This window comes from Furipterus horrens, unplaced genomic scaffold (genome assembly GCF_987537825.1).
Source record: "Furipterus horrens unplaced genomic scaffold, mFurHor1.1.pri manual_scaffold_10, whole genome shotgun sequence".
Taxonomy (NCBI): Eukaryota; Metazoa; Chordata; class Mammalia; order Chiroptera; family Furipteridae; genus Furipterus; species Furipterus horrens.
The window spans coordinates 40,701,915-40,719,394 of NW_028327180.1; the positions used below are offsets into that span (position 1 = coordinate 40,701,915).

The 17,480-nt window shown below is 56.2% G+C and overlaps 1 protein-coding gene across 5 annotated transcripts; it reads left to right on the top strand.

Annotated features, from left to right (window-relative positions):
- The first annotated feature begins 457 nt into the window (after positions 1-457).
- NRTN (neurturin) lies at positions 458-14,311 on the top strand. Of its 5 annotated transcripts, none has more exons than XM_090289455.1 (4): positions 458-857; positions 1,231-1,380; positions 10,564-10,856; positions 13,713-14,311. In XM_090289455.1, exons 3-4 carry the CDS (start codon positions 10,688-10,690, stop codon positions 14,135-14,137), a joined length of 594 nt encoding a protein of 197 aa, XP_090145581.1. In that variant the 5' UTR covers positions 458-857; positions 1,231-1,380; positions 10,564-10,687; the 3' UTR covers positions 14,138-14,311. The 5 variants fall into 5 exon arrangements, with proteins under 5 accessions (XP_090145581.1, XP_090145584.1, XP_090145582.1 ...); XM_090289458.1 differs by having other exon boundaries at positions 10,681-10,856; XM_090289456.1 differs by lacking the exon at positions 1,231-1,380 and having other exon boundaries at positions 10,561-10,856.
- The last annotated feature ends 3,169 nt before the right edge of the window (positions 14,312-17,480 follow it).

Consider the following 17,480-nt stretch of genomic DNA (forward strand, 5'->3'; position numbering starts at 1 on the left):
GTCACTGGAGTGAGGAATGGGAAATAGCTCATTGAAGGGGCGCTGATCTGAGGGTCCCCTTCAGGGACTTCCTTGGTGAGGAGACTTCTTAGGGCCTTGCTTTCTGAAAGGGGGCCAGGAAGGACTCTGGAATCTGACAGTAAAGCCTCGTGTAGTTGCGGGAGGGAGGACTGAGAACCGCGGGTACTGGCGTCGGGGCTCTGTGGCTCTTATCCCAGGAAGGGCCCTTGGGGAAAAGGTGCCTTGGAATCCGCTTTCCCACAGGAGCGCTGCAGAGCTCTCCGGGGCCCGGGGAGATCGCCGTCTAGGGGGGCGCTGTGTCCCGGGACCCCTGCCACCTGCGCTCCTCGGGCCCCATCGGGTGGAGGCGGGGCGAGGGCTGCTACTGTCCCGGGAAACCCGAGCCACCGCCCCTGGCCCCGCCCCCAGCCCCGCCTCCGGCCCAGCGCAGGCCAAGCGGTCCGCGGCGGAGGCGGCGGGAGAGCGCGCCTTGGAGCGGCTCAGAGCGCCCAGACCCCGGTCTCTGCCGTCCCGGAGCTCCGCGCTGCGCCCCGAGGTCGCCCACGCCGTCCGTGGGCTCCCCACGCCCTTCGAGCTTCAAGCCGTCCAGGGCATCCCCCAGCCCCAGCCCCCGCCGGACCGGGATGGCCGCAACCCGCGGCTGATCGAGCCCGGGGGTGCCCCATGGGCCGGCCCCTGCCGCGCCCCCTCCGCGGCCGCCCGCTCAGGCCCGGGCCCCCCCAGGTGCCGCGGGCCCAGGCGGCCCGAATGGCGGTCGGGGAGGTAGGGGCAGGGGCTGGGGCCGGCGCGGGCGGCAGGCGCGGCTGCCACTGACCGGTAGTCCGGCGCCCCAGCAGGTAAGCAGGGGCAAGTGAGGGGCTCACAAGAGACCGAGGTGAGGGGAGGACCGGCCCTATGTATAGGGGTATGGGGAGCTTCTAGGGACTCGGGGTAGACCAGTACCTTCCCTGCAGAAGCCGAGAACCGGCGGATGTATGAGGGTGGGGTCAAGGGGCAACAGGTTGGCGCTTGGCGGAGGGCGAGGTGGGGAGGGCGACTTTAAACGCCTCTCCAAGTCTGGGCCTGGCGGGGGGCGGAGGTATCCCTGTCCGACGGGGCGGGCGCCCATGTGTGCGTCTGAAGAGGAGAGGGAGCGGGGGCAGCCAAAATCCTCCCCCAACCTCTAGGAGGGCGAACCCCAGACACCCCTTCTGCCTTTTGGTTTACGAGGGGTCGTGGAGGACACCCGGATCCCGCAGACCCTGGGCGGGGGGCTGCCGTCGCGGCCCAGCTGCACGCAGAAGTAAACATCTGTCAGTGGCGCGTTCCAGCCGCGTTCCCTGCGCGCCGCCGCCGCCGCCGGGGACACGGTGTCCTCCGGTAAGGGCCCGGCTCTCTTGGCTCCTGGAGCCGCTTGTTCAGCCACAAGAGGGCGCGAACACCTTTTGGAGGGGTGGTCTTAAGGGCAAAAACCGGACCTGAAAGAGAAGGGGCTATGCCTCTTTCTTGCTTTTTAAAAGAAACATTATCTTACTCAGGATAGTCTCAAAATTCTCCCAGGAGTAGTGATGTGAGAATTAGGGTTCATCAAACCTAGGGGGCTGCAGACGGTGGGCAGATTTAATGTGGGGTTGAAGGGGAAAATGGCCCCTCCCAAAGGTCGCCGTCACCACTGCCCCCACCCTAGGAAGCACCGGCATGTATCGTGGTGCCACTGGCCCCTACTTAGGGAACCTATGATTACCTGCGAGGCTGGGCCACCAGTCCAGATTTGGGGAGCAGGGCCAGGGCCCTGGAAGGGGGCACAGGAGGTTGGACCCCTGATTTTCCTCTCTCCTGCCTCTCCCTACCCAACATCCTTCTCTCTGTGTTCCATGACACTCTTTGTCTGTCTTCAAGTGCCCCAGGCTGAGGAAGCCCCAATGGGGCGTGACTGGTCTAGGCGGATGTCAGTGGAGGGAAGACTCCTGCCTTTGCCAGATTCTCCCCACCCTCAGCCCCTTGCCTTGGGGCCCTTTGGACACCCCTCCCAACTCCCTTCATCCCAGGACTCCTGAGGATCGGGATTTCGAAGCCACTCCTGGGCCTACCAGCCTACCCACAGCAAACTGCAAAGAGCTGATTCTAGGGGGTGCAGGGAAGAAAACCAAACATCCCCCCTCTGCAGCTGGGAGCAGTGTCTGAAATTCCACCATCAGTGCTTGTCCCTCAAGTTTCAGGCCTCAGTTTTCAGGGAAGGAGCAGAGGATATAAAGAGTCTAGGGCAGGAGAAGGAACAAAACAGTCTGTAACCAGGCACAAAGACACAATAAAAAGATTGTTACAACAAATGTTTGTTGGTCAGCAATGGTATGGCTGACTCTTTGCTGTCAGGGCTCCTGAGTCTTGTCCTCCAAGGGCAACAGATTTAGACCAAAGGTGTAGCCCAGAGTGAGGAACAGAGGCTCTATCTTAGAGTAGGATGGAGGAGGAGCATTGGAGCTGGGGCTGTGAAGGATGAGTAGGAGTTTTCTTTCTTTTTTTTAAATCCTCACCAGAGAATATGTTTATTGCTTTGAGAGAGAGAGAGAGAGAGAGAGAGAGAGAGAGACATCATCAGTGTGAGAGAGAAACATGATCAGTTGCCTCCCATAAGCACCCTGACTGGGGATCAAACCCACAACCTAGCTATGTGCTCTGACCAGGAATTGAATCCACAACATTTTGGTGTATGGGATGACGCTCCAACCAATTGAGCCACACTGGCTGGGAGCTTTCTAAGTGGGAAAACAAAGGGCATTCCAGGTGGCACAGGCAGAGATCTAGATGCAAGAAAGAATAGGCTGGCTAGCTGTGGCAGATCCAGGGTGCTGGGGTGAGTGTGGGAAGGAGAGACTGTTCTGAAAGGTTGGTAGAGGGAGCAGAGGGCTGGGGCATTCAAGGGCATATTACTGGAGGTGGGGGCTGGAAGTACAGAGGAGAGAAGAGTGGGTCTTTAACACATATGGTGTCAGTGGGCCCAGCCATCTTTGCTGAGGGGTTGTGGGATTCCTCTGCAAATGTATATTTCCTGGTCTCCCAAGGTGGGGTAGAGGGGCCCAGGGCAGGAAGAAATTAGTGGAGGGGTGCCTGCTGGAAAGTGAGGCCCAGAGAGAGGACACCATTCGTGCCTAAATAGCTCAGTGTGTCAGGGACCTGAGGCAACATTTTTACTCAGGGAGATGGAAGAACTGACTCAGGTGCCCTGGTTCCCAGGAAACTAGTGTTAGGGTCTGAGATGTGTCTGGTGTCTGTGCCTCAATTTCCCTTTCTGTCCATTAACCGGCTTTGTGTGATGTCCTGGCCACTCTCAGAGGACCCACATCCCTCACACCACCTGCTGGGCCCCACACCAGCCGCTTAGCTGTGCACTGTGCCAGGCCTCATTAGGCTGATCCTGTTATTCCACCCCAGGGAGCCCCCTCCTGCCCGCCCCAGATGCCTACAGGGCCAGCCCAAGACCAGCCTGTTGCGGTCAAGGTGAGAATCTTATGGGCCAACCACATAAGACTGGGCTAGAAATGGTGGGTCCATGGGTCTGAAAAATTTTGGCTCTGTGACACACACATACAGACAGACACACACACGCACACACACTCCCACACTCCCTAGCCTAGCCCCCTCAGAATGTGCAGCAGGTGCAGGAAGAGGGCTCCAGGCACTGATGCAGAATGGAGAACTGACCCTGCAGGGAGATCACAGGGCCCCTGTGACCTCTCCCACCTCCCGTCCTCTCACTTTCCCTGGCTCTGTTGCTCCAATCACACTGGTCACCTTGAATAGGTACAGTTCTGCCTCACAGTCTTTGCTCCTGCAGTTGCCTCCTCCTGGAATGCTCTCCTCAGATCTTCACTTGGTCCTAGCTCAAATGCTGGCTCCTCTGAGAAGCACCCCTTGACCACTCACTCAGCTTCAAAGCAGCTCCTAGTCACTATTGCTTTACCTCATTTTATTGTTTTGTTTTTGTTGCACTGTCAACATCTAAATTACCATATTTAATTCTTATTTATAATCTACTGCCTTGATTGGACAGTGAGTTGGTGAGGGTGGGGCTCAGGTTGGCCTTGGACATCCAGAGTTCCCTGCCTGGCCCAGCACACAGTAGGGGCTCAATAAGTGTTAGGGGCAGAGCCCAGCCTGGCGATCTGGGCTCTCTGCCATCTCTGGCCCTTTATTCACTTGCTGATTCTGCTCTGCTGTGTGTCTTTGAGGGAAACTCTTACTTCCCTGAAACTCAGCCCCATTTTCCCCCCAAACAGCAGAGCCCATCACACCCTCACTGTGTCTCTTCCCTTCATCATTACCCCTGTTACCCAGAGCCCAAAGGTTGTGGGGCCATTGATAGAACAAGTCTGGAGTCAGACCCAAGTTCAACCTCAGCTCAGCCACTTACTTGAACAAGTCACTCTACCTCTCCAAGCCTCAGTTACTCTTTATGGAAAACGGAGCTAGTAATAATAACATTTTCCAGGGACTGTGGGGAGAATTAACACGTGGAAAGCCCTTAGCACAGTGCTTGGCATTAAATAAATGGAATAGCCAACATTGCCAGGTGTTAAATGTTATTGTTGTTGTTAGAGAGCCCATGTGGTACAGTGGTTAAGAATGTGGAGGAGAGGGTGTTGGGGCTGGGGCTTTGAGAGATGAGTAGGAATTTGCCCAACCCCTTGAGTTCAAATCCCAGGCTGGCGACTTACACTTTGTTTGACATGAGCAAGTCACTTCACCTCTTTGGACCTTTGTTTTCCCATCTACAAAATGGGAATAAAATAGTCCATACTGTGCTATGAGTCATTACATGTAAATTGCTTATACCAGCAGTGTTGTTTGCTAGGGTTACTGTTAGCTACTATTATTTTACTACTGTTATATCACGAAGCAACCAGTACAGTCCTCCCCAGAAGTCACTCTCTCTGTCTGTCCACTCCTCAGCTGCACTTTGGCCAAGACAAACCCAGACCCCTTAAGACAAGCTCAGGCTCACACTTGATTCTCAGAGTAGCAGGGGCCAGTGATGTGCTAGCAGTCGGGCAGCAGGCAGCTCATAGGTTGGAGGAAGAAGAAGAGAGGCTATGTCTCCACCTCTGGCCAGGCCTGGAAAGGTCTGGTCTGCTGGGAGTGTCTGCGACTGTGCCCGCCATGAGGCTGTCCCACAGGCTGGCCTCCAGCCCCTGCAGATGCAGCATCAGAACCAGCTGTGCTAGCCAGATGTTCCTGGTTTACCCGCAGATGTGTGTTGCCAGCTCAAGGCTGCCCTGGCCTCCCCATCACCACCATGGGTGGGGCTGGGCCCTGGGGCCCTCCACAGGAGGGGACACATTTTTGTGGGCTGCAGAATTTGTTTCTTGTTTTGCAGAACCATTGAGTCTTGCCTTGAGAGAGCCCCAAGTCCCACCAATCATGGGACCTCAGTTTCCCCATCAACGGACCCCCAGGGGCCATCTGGGGGAGAGGAAACACGCAGCGCTCTCCTAAGAACAGGCCCAGCTGCCAGTTCTGGAGCTGTCAGTGCTGATGAGGGAAGCAGAGGTACAGGCCTGCAAGCGTGAGTGTCTGAGGGCCAGGCCCAGCTGTTGCCATCGGCCAGGTCTGCAGAACTCATTGAATTAATTGAATGGCCTTCCAAATGAGGGATGGTTCCTGGGCAGTCCAATGTACAGATGGGGAAACTTGAGGCTCAGAGAGGGGGAGGAGCATGTTACCCAGCCAGGAAGAGGCGGAGCAGGGATCCAAACTCAGCTGTCTGGAGCCCACATACTGTAGTGTTCATAGATGCACGCCCCTCCTTGAGTGTGCAGGGTACCCCCATGTCTGCCCACGTAGCTTCACAGCCTGGCTCGCTCTGCCTGTGGGCAGTGATGACAGCCCCACTAGCCACCCCATGAAGCTCTCTCAGGTTTTTTTTGCATTCCCATGGTGCTGGGTGGCCCTCTTCAGACACTTTCTGAAGATAGTGAAATTAAGTTATGGGAGGACCAGGGATGTGTCCAGGAGTGAGGAGGAAGGAAGGAGAAGAGTGCATGTGGAGGGAGGCACCGAAAGTGTGGAGAGTGAGGAGCTGCAGCCAGGTCATGCCTCTGTGAACGGAATTATTGCGATAACCCAGCCCAGGCTGCCCCTCCATAAACCCCTGCTCCAGAAAAGACACATGTGGATAAGACACTGTGCTGCAGGGCTGGGCAGGAGGGAAGGACCTGTGACAAGGATGCCAAGATGAGGATCAGGGAAGTCTTCCTGGAGGAGGGGCTTTAAGAACTAGGGCTTTGAAGGATGAGTAGGAGTTTGCCCAATGGGGACAGGCCCCAATTCCAGGCCTCCCCCAGACTAAATGGGTGGATTGAGGGAGGGGTCATTTCTCGTCCTTCCTGTCCCTGGACACAAACATGAAGCAGGTGCCTCCCTGAGGTCAGAAGCTCTGCAGGACAGAGGCAGTTAACTCTGGGAACAGGTATGCCTGGGGGATGTCCCTGGGAAGCTTTTAGGAAAGGTGGAGCCCCAGGGCGTTGCCTGGACACCAGGATAATGAGCAGCATTTCTTGGCACCACCAAGGAGGCTGCCAGGAACACCCACACACCTTCACCCTGACTGTCTGCTCCTTGGATGATTGGAAGGACCAGCCTTTTTGAGTGACTTTGGGCTACTCATTGCTGCTCCTCTCTGAGTCTCAGATACCCCTCCTGCCCCACCCCCACCGTGCGGATACTGTATCCTTTAGCTAGAGATGGAGGTCTAGCCTCGATCCCTCTTGCTGCAGTTCATACTGGCCTGGCCCCTAAGTAGGAAGGTTGCTCCCTTTCCCAACAGTGAGGACTCTCCAGGATCTGGACATTGTCTGAGGGCTTGGAAGGGAACCAGCCAGTCCCCATCTGGGCAGTGTGGGTGGCACCTGAGATGCCGGCAGGTGTGAACCTTGGCTTGGTGCCAGTGGTCAGGGCAGAGCAATTCTCTCCTGGGTCATCCTGCTTCCTCCACTTCCATGTGCCTCACTCGCAGCCCACCGTGTGGGTGCTGTTCACTGCTCCTCTGGTATCTTAGCAGCGAGAACCCAACAGCACTGAGGGTGTGTACATGTGTGCCCCTGTGTGCATGAGCATGTGGCCAGAATGCAGAGTCACACTACTCTGTGAGCATGGTACAATTTAAGTGTGATCATGTTTGAGTGTAATGTAAGTTGCCCAAGTGTGAAAGTGCATGAGTGTGAAACATGAGCATGTGCACATTGTAGCGTGCAAATGTCATAATGCATGAGTCTAAATGTCCAGCTGTGTTAGTGTGAAATGTTAGTGTGTGAGTGTAGTAATGCTCAAGTGTGCATCATGTTTGAGTATGTGAGTGTGAAAACACAAATGTGTGGTTGTATGCACAGGTATGTGTAATGTTCAAAGATTAAGGATGAAAACATCCAAGTATGTGATAACGTTTGAGCAGGAGTGTGAAAACACCCTCGTGTGTGAGTATGATCATATTTGGATGTGTGAGAAATCCCTCATGTGTGTATGATGGTGTTCAAGCTTTTGAATGTGAGAGTTTCAATGTATGCGAAAATGTCCAAATGCATGATTGTGAGTATGAAAACACTGAGTGTGTAAATGGGACACTGAGAGAGTGTGAGAACACCCATGTGTGAGTGGGACGCAGTGCGTGCAAGAATAAGAATGCTGGGTGAGAATGAGTGTAAGCCCCCAATGTGCTGGGAGGGCGCCCACCTCCCCAAGCCTAGAGGCCTCCATTATACCAGCATACCTGACCCCTCCCTGTGCCCTCCGCCACACCCACGTCACCCTCTCAGGGTCAGGTCCGTGCCAGGGACAAACCAGTTGGGTGACCCCCTTACAGAAAGACCCATTGTTAACAGATGCTTATCAGCTGACTTGCTAGGCCCCCTCCACTGTCAACCCCCCTGCTTTCCTGTCCCCCATCAGAGTTCTGGTGGGGTCAACTGCTTCAAGGCCATGGGGGAGGGGGCGGTAACTCCTCTGGCCTGGCCATCTCTTGGCTCTTGTCTCACCCACCCTTTCAGCCCCCTTGTAAGCCCTTAGGAGAGACAAAGGACCACAGCCTGGTGCTGTGCAGGGGCCTTGTTCCAACAGGAATCCTGAGGCACACTACTCCAAGACTTGGATGTGAGAGCAAGCAGGGGATTGGGGTCAAGAGAAAGCTGTGCTCACCTGTGGTCTTGAGTCTGGGTGGGTTTTCCTGCCATCTCCCCCTATTAGGGGTTGAGGCCACCAGAGTTCCAATCTCAGCTCTGTGACCTTGGGTAAGTCACATTACTACTCTAGGCCTCAGTTTCCCCATCTGTGAAATGGAGATAAAGATTCTTGTGAGGTTGAAAAGACTTAATATGCATTGTTTGTAGAATAGGATCTGGCATATAGTAGGTGCTCATTAAGAATAAAGGGGGCTGCCCTGACTGGTGTGGCTCAGTTGGTTGGGCGTCATCCCTCAAAGTGAAAGGTCGCTGGTTCACTTCCTAGTTGGGGCACATGCCTGGGTTGTGGGTTCGGTCCCTGGTTGGGGCGTGTGTGGGAGGCAACCAATCGATGTTTCTCTCCCACCTGGTTGTTTCTCTCTCTCTCTCTCTCTCTTCCTCTCTAAAATCAATAAAAACATATCCTTGGGTGAGGATTTTTTAAAAGTTTTAAAAGAATAAAGCGGGTGCCCTGGCCGGGTAGCTCAGTTGGTTACTGTCATCCAGATATGCCAAGGTTATGGGTTCCATCCTTGGTCAGTAATTGACCAATGAATGCATAAACAAATAGACCAACAAATCAACGTTCTTCTCTCTCTTAAATCAATAAATAAAAACTTTTAAAAAAGAATAAAGGGAGTGGTTTTGGGCACCTGACAAATGGGCTGACCTCTGCTTGCTGCACAACCTTGAGAATGAAATATTCTCCCTGCAGCCCACAAGCCCCCCCCCCCGCCAACATGACCTGTCCTGTCACCTCCCCTCCCTCACTCTGCTCCAGTCACAGGGGCTGCCTCCCTGTTCCCTCAACAAGCCAGGCCTGGTCCTGCCCCCAGGCCTTTGCAAGTGCTGTGCCCTCAGATATCCAGGCTGGCCCAGGGTCTTTTTACATGCCCCACTGCCTGGGAGCTCCTTCTCTAACCACCACCAACAATAATAAGAATTGTGATACCAAATAGTGGCAAGTCCGTGGGGTGACTCAACAGCGTTTGCTCCTGAGGACAGCCCGGCCCAGCCCAGCCCAGCCCAGCCCATGTGATGTGCCTGGTGTTAAAGAACCCGCGGTGAAATCTCAGGTCCTTTTCTAGCCAAATGCCCTTGAACAAGTTCCTTCCTATCTTTTTTGTGCCTCAGTTTCCTCAGCTATAAAATGGAGATAATAGTGCCTCTCTCCTGGGCTCTGCATGGGGTCTGGTATCAAGCAGGCACCTAATAAATACCACTGTTACTGTCTGGTGGGTGTAGGTCCTGCGCTGGTGCATCTGTGAGACTGGGGAGAGCACTGCGTAATCACGTACCGCTGGGCCTACGCAAATCACACGCAAATGAAATGCAAATAAATGCCCTGCGCTTGGGCGAGCCTTCTGCGCACAGAGGTGCCCGCATGAGGGCGCTGGGCACCCCGCGGCCGAGCCCAGGCGCTGACCCGCGTCAAGCCCGGCTTTCAGCGCTCTGTGTAAATGTTTACACCGGGCCTGTCGCCAGGCCCCGCGCAGGCCGGCACCAGGCAGCCTGGTGGGGGAATGTAAACGAGGGCCAGGGGCCGCCAGGCAGCGGAGAGCTACTCTAACACGGTTGTGGGGGTGCACGAGGGCTATTAAACACTGTGCGCATTAAGCACGACGCTCCCAGGCAGTCGCAGCACCGAGTAATCGGTATTCTAATGGGGGACGTTCAGGGCCTGGGGTGGGGTGTAGTCTTGGAAGGCTTCCTGGGGGAGGCGCTGGTCTAAGCTGAGACTGAAAAGGGAATGGGAGTAGAGAGGGAGAGAAAAATGTTCTGGGTGGGAGAACTATCTTGTGCAATAGTCTGGAAGTGGGTCGAGAGCAGCTTTGGTTTATTGCAGCCCTTTCTGGCAGTTTACCTGTCTAAAGAGTAAACCCAGGCTCTGAAAAGGGCAGGAAGTCACTCCCAAGGACATCTTATGTAGGGGACAAAGACTCAACTCCAAGGTTCCTGCCTCCCAGACTATTCTAAGCACTGGGTCTCCTGGCCACCCATTGTCCCACAGTGCCCCCTACTGGGAATGCCTTCACCTTTCACTCTTTCCCTAAACTTACTGGGCTCCTGGGTGGATTGGCCAAGCTTGGTTCAGCCTCAGTACCTTTGCACTGACTGTTCCCCCTGCCTGAGATGCCCCTCTCTTCTACCTGGTCAGCTCCTACCTTTGTTAAAGTCTCATTCAAGTCTCAACTTTCCTCAGCTCTCATGAAGGCATTCTGGGACCCCCCAGGTGGGGCAGTTCCCCTGATACCTCTGGCACAGCGCTCACCCCCTCCTTAGCAGTGCTATTCACAATCGTGTTCAGTGATTCCTTGCTAAATTATGTCTCTTATTATTGATTATTAAGCAGCAGTGGTTCAAAATCAGGGGCCCCACTGTGTCCCTGGTGCCTGATCCAGTACCCCGTCCGTGCCTGTTTGTTGCCTGGTGGACTGAGGCCGTTGGGCTGATCATCCCATGCCCACAGGCCGAGGATGCAGCGCTGGAAGGCAGCGGCCTTGGCCTCAGTGCTCTGCAGCTCTGTGCTCTCCGTTTGGATGTGTCGGGATGGCCTGCTCCTCAGCCACCGCCTCGGACCCGCATTAGCCCCGCTGCGCCGGCCACCTCGCACCCTGGATGCTCGGATCGCCCGCCTGGTCCAGTGTAAGCCCCTCCCCTGGTCTTGGGTCAGATAACCCCAACATAGGGGTGGCCATACTGGTGGAATTTCAGGGAGTGGAACCGGGCCACAGGGGCTTATTAAAGATGGGGTGGAGGGAGGGTGCAAATCCTCCAATGGCCTGGCAGGGGGTGGATGGCTCCTGGGAAATGGGGTCTTTTGGCTCAACTGTCACAAGGAATTAGGCTCTGTCCCCGGGGGCCAGGGAGCCAGCCAGATGAAGATTAGACCTAGGAACTCAGCTGGGTGGCCCCCACAGCACAGTGTGGGGAGGGGGAGCTGGACCGGAGGCCCCAGTGACCTGCATGGGTTGATAGGGACCAAGAAGAGGGAAGACAGAGAGAGACCTAGAAACAGAGACCTAGACATGGGGAATAAGACAGATAAAGAGAAGCACAGAGACAGACAAGCAAGGGTGGGGGAGACAGATGCAGAAAAGGCAGGGAGGTGGAGAAGTGAAACGCCCACCTGAGGAGCATGGCCACTTGATCCAACTCCCCACTTGCCTCTGGCGCCTGTCCTCTGTAAGTTCTGTGTGGGCCTTGGCCTTGTGTGTGCATGCACATGTACACAATGGTGTGCCCATGTGGGCGGCTGGGGTGTAGATGCAGGCGGGGCACATGCATGGCGCCTGTGGGTTACGACTACATGCACATCCGCCCTGCCAGACCACACAGTCCTTCTTTCTTGTCTTCACAATGGACAAGGGTGGCCTGCGGCATGGACTTCAATTCCGCCCCCACCACTTGCCGTTGTAGACCACAAAGTCCTTTCCAGGACACTGGGTCCCAGAGACCTGGGTGGGGCCCCCAAAAGCTAGTGTTCCAGGTCCTGGGGGCAAAACACCAATAATGGAATCCACTGGGAAGTGTCTCAGCCCATGGGTAGTGCCTGCCAGCTCTGTGTCCTGTCCCTGTGCCCAGCTGTACTGGGGGAAGGGAGTGGCTGCTAATCCCCTCGAGGCCTAATGTTCTAGACCCTGGGACTAATGCACTGATGGTGGAATTTCAGGCTTGGGGTTGGTGGGAGGACAGGGAGCAGATCTCACCTCTTTGCGTTCCAGTCCCTGTGCACGTGGCCAGGCCTGCTGGAGGGATGCAGGGGCAGATATACTAAAAGACAATTCACTGTTTATCTGAAAATTAAATTTAACTGGGCATCTGTATTTCATCTGGCAACCCCCCAGATAATTCTCTAGATGCACACCTTGGAGTGTGCACACCAAATGGTGCAATTTTAGGCACCAGAAGTGAGCCAGGCTCAAACCTAACCTGAGAGGAGACAGTGCTGACCATCCCAGTCCTCCTCCTGGGCTGCAAGAACTCAGAAAAGGCTCTTCAGTCACCTCCCGCTTTCCACCCTCCCAGCCACAACCACAGCAGGGACTCTGCAAGCTCTGCAAGCAGCATTGAGCAGAGGGGAACAGGCACAGCGGGGCCATCACCTGCCTGAAGTTGTACAAGGAGAGTGGCAGAGCTAGGGTCAGAACCTTTGCTTGTCTGTTTTCTGAGATTCCCTGTGGAAACAGACACCCCCAGCATGACAGGCAGTCCCTCCCTCTCAGGCTTCCCAATGAACTACTTCTTTTGACAGCCAGGTGCACTAGCCTTGGGGGCAGATGGGGGCTAAACTCAGGATTTCTTCTCCTAACCACATGCTGACTGCAATCTGTCAGGGGCTGGGAGCCTCCCACCAATGTCTGTACTTCTCTCCTGGGGCTGCAGAGTACAGCAGGTCCTCGAATAAAGTTATTTCCTTGATCATAGTTTTGTTATAATGATGAGATGCCGTAGGAACTTAACTCTTGTTTATGTCAATTAGCCCTTGATAAAACTGGTTTCATTCTTTGCTGTTTTGCTGCAGTTTCAAGAACCTATCGATGATGTTAAGTAAGGACTTACTGTACTGGAGCAGGGCCAGTTTCTTGAGAAATAAATTTAGGTTACGGGACCCTGGCATTCTGTGACTCTGGACACCTCCTGGCAGCTGTGGGAGAAGAGGGCTGAACTTGGGCCAAACTTGGGCACTTGATAGAGGCAGGAAGAATGCTGTCTTGGTTTGTCCCTGCCACCTGCTAGTGGTGTGGCCTTGGCCAAGTCTCTGCTCTTCTTGGTGCCCAGTTTCCTTACCTATAACATGGCAGTAGCCCTGACAATAGCTGCTGCCACTCCATGTGCTGGGGTGCCCACACAGGCCTCGCACGCAGGCCTCAGTGCCTGCTGCTCCTCTGTGTGTTCTGAGGAGCCCAAACACCTGGACTTGGGTTTCTGGATGGGGAAACTGAGTCCCACTGCACAGTGGAGCAGTAAGGACAGGGTAGAGAGTTGTGAGCAGCCCAGGGGCTCAGAGAAGATACAGGAGCTTTGGGTGGGGACCCCAGAGAGTGAGGCAGAGGCCCATACAGCTCAACTAAAGGGTGAGCAGTTGGGGTGGGGGAAGCAGCATTCCAACACTGGTCAGAGACGGTGCTTCAGTGCCCTGGGACAGCCCAGCATAGGGATGGGATCCACAGACAGTATGGGGGGGGGGGAGGTGACCAGAGTGGCTAAAACACCCGATCAGCTCAGCTCAGGTGGGGCAGGCTGGAAAGTGGTCCAGGGCACTCAGAAACGGTTAGCCAGGCTCTGAGCAGCTCAACATGGGGACAGGATCCAGAGAGAGGTGTTGTTACCATGGGGCCAAGCATGGGGGTCTGGATATGCGCCACTCCAACATCGCCCAGGCAGATGCGCTAGCGCCCCAGTGTCCCTGCAAGGGTCATTTTTTGCAGGGAAATATCGAGGGTAGGGCCCTCACGTCCACGCGCTTACCCCCACCCCCTTCTCTCCCGCCCCCCGCAGACCGTGCATTGTTGCAGGGCGCCCCGGACGCCGTGGACCTCCGCAAGCTGACGCCCTGGGCCGGGCGGTCCTCGAGTCCGCGCCGTCGGGCGGGGCCCCGGCGGCGGCGCGCGCGGGCGCGGTCGGGGACGCGGCCGTGCGGGCTGCGCGAGCTCGAGGTGCGCGTGAGCGAGTTGGGCCTGGGCTACACATCGGACGAGACGGTCCTGTTCCGCTACTGCGCAGGCGCATGCGAGGCGGCCACGCGCGTCTACGACCTGGGCCTGCGACGCCTGCGCCAGCGGCGGCGCGTGCGGCGGGAGAGGGTGCGCGCACAACCCTGCTGCCGCCCGACGGCCTACGAGGACGAAGTGTCTTTCCTGGACACGCACAGCCGCTACCACACGGTGCACGAACTGTCGGCGCGCGAGTGCGCCTGCGTGTGACCCTACCTCACCGGTCCCTGCCAGACGGCGGCCACTTCCCCTGCCCAGACGGCACCCACAGTTTGAAGTCTGTAGCCTGGCGAACCCCACGGCAGACTGCCCAGGCACAGAAGGTGCAGTCGAGGCCTCGGGACTTTTGCGATAACTGTACAGAGATAAAGTGTGGAAAATAGAGCTGGGTCTTGATTGTGCGCACCAGGGGTGTCCACCTCACGGAGGGGCAGGAGGGTGTGTGGGGGAGTGGCGCCATCCCCACTGGGAAAAGGGGATGGGTGCGGTTATCACCTGCAGGATGGCAGGAGGATCCCATTCGCTTTGGGGAGAAAAGGAAAGATTCAAAGAGGGTCCTGTTTCCTGGGTACAAGTTGGGAAACGGTGAATCGGGGCCATGTCGACAGGGCCCGTCCATGCCACCTCCCTGCAGGCCCCTGCTCCTCCCCAGCATGGCCGGCTGGGGGAAGCTGTAGATGAGGAGGCAGGTCTAGCTGGACCCAGGCTCCCCAGCGCGTCTCCATCCCCACCTCCGCACAGTGTGTACTTCCGGGGAGGGAAAGGGGAGGCCTGAGGTTGGTAGAGGAAGGTGGAATCGCTCTGCAGAGGAGACTGAGGTCCAGGTGGACCGAGCGTCCCTCACCTGACGGGAATCTTTAGGCCGGGTCATCTCCCACGAGAGTGAACACGAAGACACTCTCCTTTTACTAACTAAAAATATTCGCGCGCTGCCCACCCTCCTGTGGGGATAGGTCTGGGGAGGGCGCCAGCCCCGTCCAGCCCGAAACCGGCGCCTGCTGGGGCAGAGCGGGTCCCGAGGGATCTAGGTCCTGGCCCATAAAACCGTAGCCGAAGCTCGAGGGGGGATTTATGACGAGCCCCAGCGGAGGACGGAAAAAGCGCTGGGCGGGGTTTAGATTTGCCCGCGGTGTCACCTTGATGTTTGGCAGGCCTAGGAAGGGCGCAGGGTGTTGAGTTCCCAGAGCACAGGGAGGGCTCAGCGGGTCCCACGGCCTGAAAAGGGGCGGGTGAGGGGGCGGGCCCTGCGAGCTCCGGGCTGGCATCTAAAAGCCTAGAGGGCGTAGACTCTTCTGCGGCCCCTCAGACTGGGGGCTCCCAAAGGAACATCCCCTTTCCTCCTTTACTGTTTCCCTAGATTGGCCCCATCCCGCCTTTCCCACACACTTGAGTTCAAGACCACCCTCTAACCACCACATCCTTACCAGACCCAATCCGGGTCCAGAAGCTGGAAAGTTCGAATCGGAAGCTGCCCCCAAGGAGGATCAACTAGCTAGGCAGAAACATGCCCCAGCTCCCTGCTCCCCAGGGCCCTGGTGGTAGCTACAGAAACTCGAGGCAGCTAGCAGGCAGGACTTACATGGAGCTCCAAGAGCATGGCTTGGCAGCCAGGCTCCAGCCAGTGGGTGGTCTGCTTGGAAGACAGTTTCAGGATGGAGGCTGGCTGGGGTTCCTGCCTGCCCCCACAGTATTCTGACTGAGGTTTGGTGTGATGGATTCCTCCACTGTTTGGGCTGACGCAGCCTGGTGTGGCAGAGAAGCCGGAGTCCCCAGACACTGCAGAAGCTGAACCTCAGTTTCCCCATTCTAGATGGCCGCGATCCTCAAAGAGGGACATTGCTGAGCTCAGGACATACAGTGGGAAAAATGGCCTTGGAGCCTGTGTCTGTAGACCCTGACACTTGGCTGCCTCGAGGTGTGTGTGTGTGTGTGTGTGTGTGTGTGTGTGTGTACCCTCCTCTGGCCTCCTGGGGCTCTAGCCTCCCAGTCTCCCACTCAGATCCAGCATCCCAACCACAGAGCTCTGGCTTAGCAGCTAAGTAATTGAAATGTAAACAGAGCTGCCCCACAGACCCCTGGGGCGGAGGTTCTCAGCTCACGTCACACACACACACACACACACACACACACACACACACACACAGCACAGAGACTGCCACCCACGCGGGGCTTAACAGAATCACACCCAGACCCACAGCCCACATGCTTACACGCTCAGTTATTTTTCACACTTCGAACTGCATGCTCAGAGGAGGGCTCCTTCAGAGTCACCACTCATTTGGAAAAAAGGACACAGGTTCACACATTCTGTCACAGCCACTCAAGCCCATGCTGACAGTCATGATCATCATGTGTCCCACACACAGCATCACACTCTCTCCCCCTTGCCCTCCTTCCAGGGGTGGTCCCTACCCTTGTACCAGCCCTGCCTCATGTTGACCCCAAGGCAGCCTGGCCCCCACTTTCTAGTCCCTCGAGCCTTACTCTCCCCACTCTGCTCAATGGGCTTGATCACAAGGGGTTTTCCCCTTCCTGACCTTTGTGGCCGAACTATTCTGGGTTTGGGGGGCCATGCAGGCTTTTGAGTGGCCTTCCTGCCCCCACCCACTTGATACTATCAGTCAACTCCAAGTCTTGATGACTACAAATGTCCCCAGACATTGCCGAGTGTACCTGGGGGGCAGAGCTGCCCTAGAGTGAGAACCGCTGTTCTAGAATAAGGGAGGACACATCTGTTTTCATTGGAGTGTTCCCATCTGGAAAATGGTGCCAATATTACCTTCTTGCCTGTCCCGCAGGCAGTTACACCAGCAATAACAACTGCAAGCAGACCCAGCAGAGCCATCACTAGTGGGAGGGACCTGAGGCCAGGCAGTGAGTGCTTGGAAGGTGAGGGCCCCAGCACCCAGCATCCCCAGCAGGTGAGACCTCCCTGCCACCCTAGCAAGTGAGGCCCCTGGCAGGTAAGGTCCCCAGAACCCATATTCCTGGCAGCAGAGGTTCCTAGCAGGTGAAGTCTCAGGTAAGTGAGATTAACAACCAAGGTCCGAAGCAGGTGAGATTCCTAGCAGGTGAGGTCCTCAGCATGTGAGACACCCCACCACCACCGCCCTGCCTCCCCACTCAGTAGGTGAGGCCCCTGGCAGGTGAGGTTCCTGAAAGCAGAAGTGGTTGGCAGGTGAGGCCCCAGGCTGGCTGGGTCCTGTGAACCAAGAGGCTGTTCTGGTCCCTGGCAGCTGGACTCCAGGTTTAGCCTCCAGCAAGCCTTGCAGAACAGCAGGGCCCAGAGGAAGGATCCAGGCTGCTGCGACTTCCCCCAGCAGAGGTAACTCACTGGTGGGCGTGGTCTTTGTCCACCACCAGCAAATGCTGGGCCAGCTCCTTGGGGCTCTAGAGTTGCAATGTGGATGAAGGTGTCAGGCAGCAGAAATTGTTTCTCCTGCTGGGGCCCGACATCTCGGTACAGTCCAGGCCTGCAGGGCATTCTTCCACCACTTCTCTATGAGGTGTTTGGGGTGCGAGTTCTCAAAGCCAGGTAAAAACTTGTACTGGG

Bases quoted from the DNA above. Each gene is read 5' to 3' on its own strand.
- NRTN (XM_090289455.1), top strand. From the start codon at position 10,688: ATGCAGCGCTGGAAGGCAGCGGCCTTGGCCTCAGTGCTCTGCAGCTCT. The intron at 10,857-13,712 runs GTAAGCCCCTCC...CGCCCCCCGCAG, and splicing joins GATCGCCCGCCTGGTCCAGT to ACCGTGCATTGTTGCAGGGC.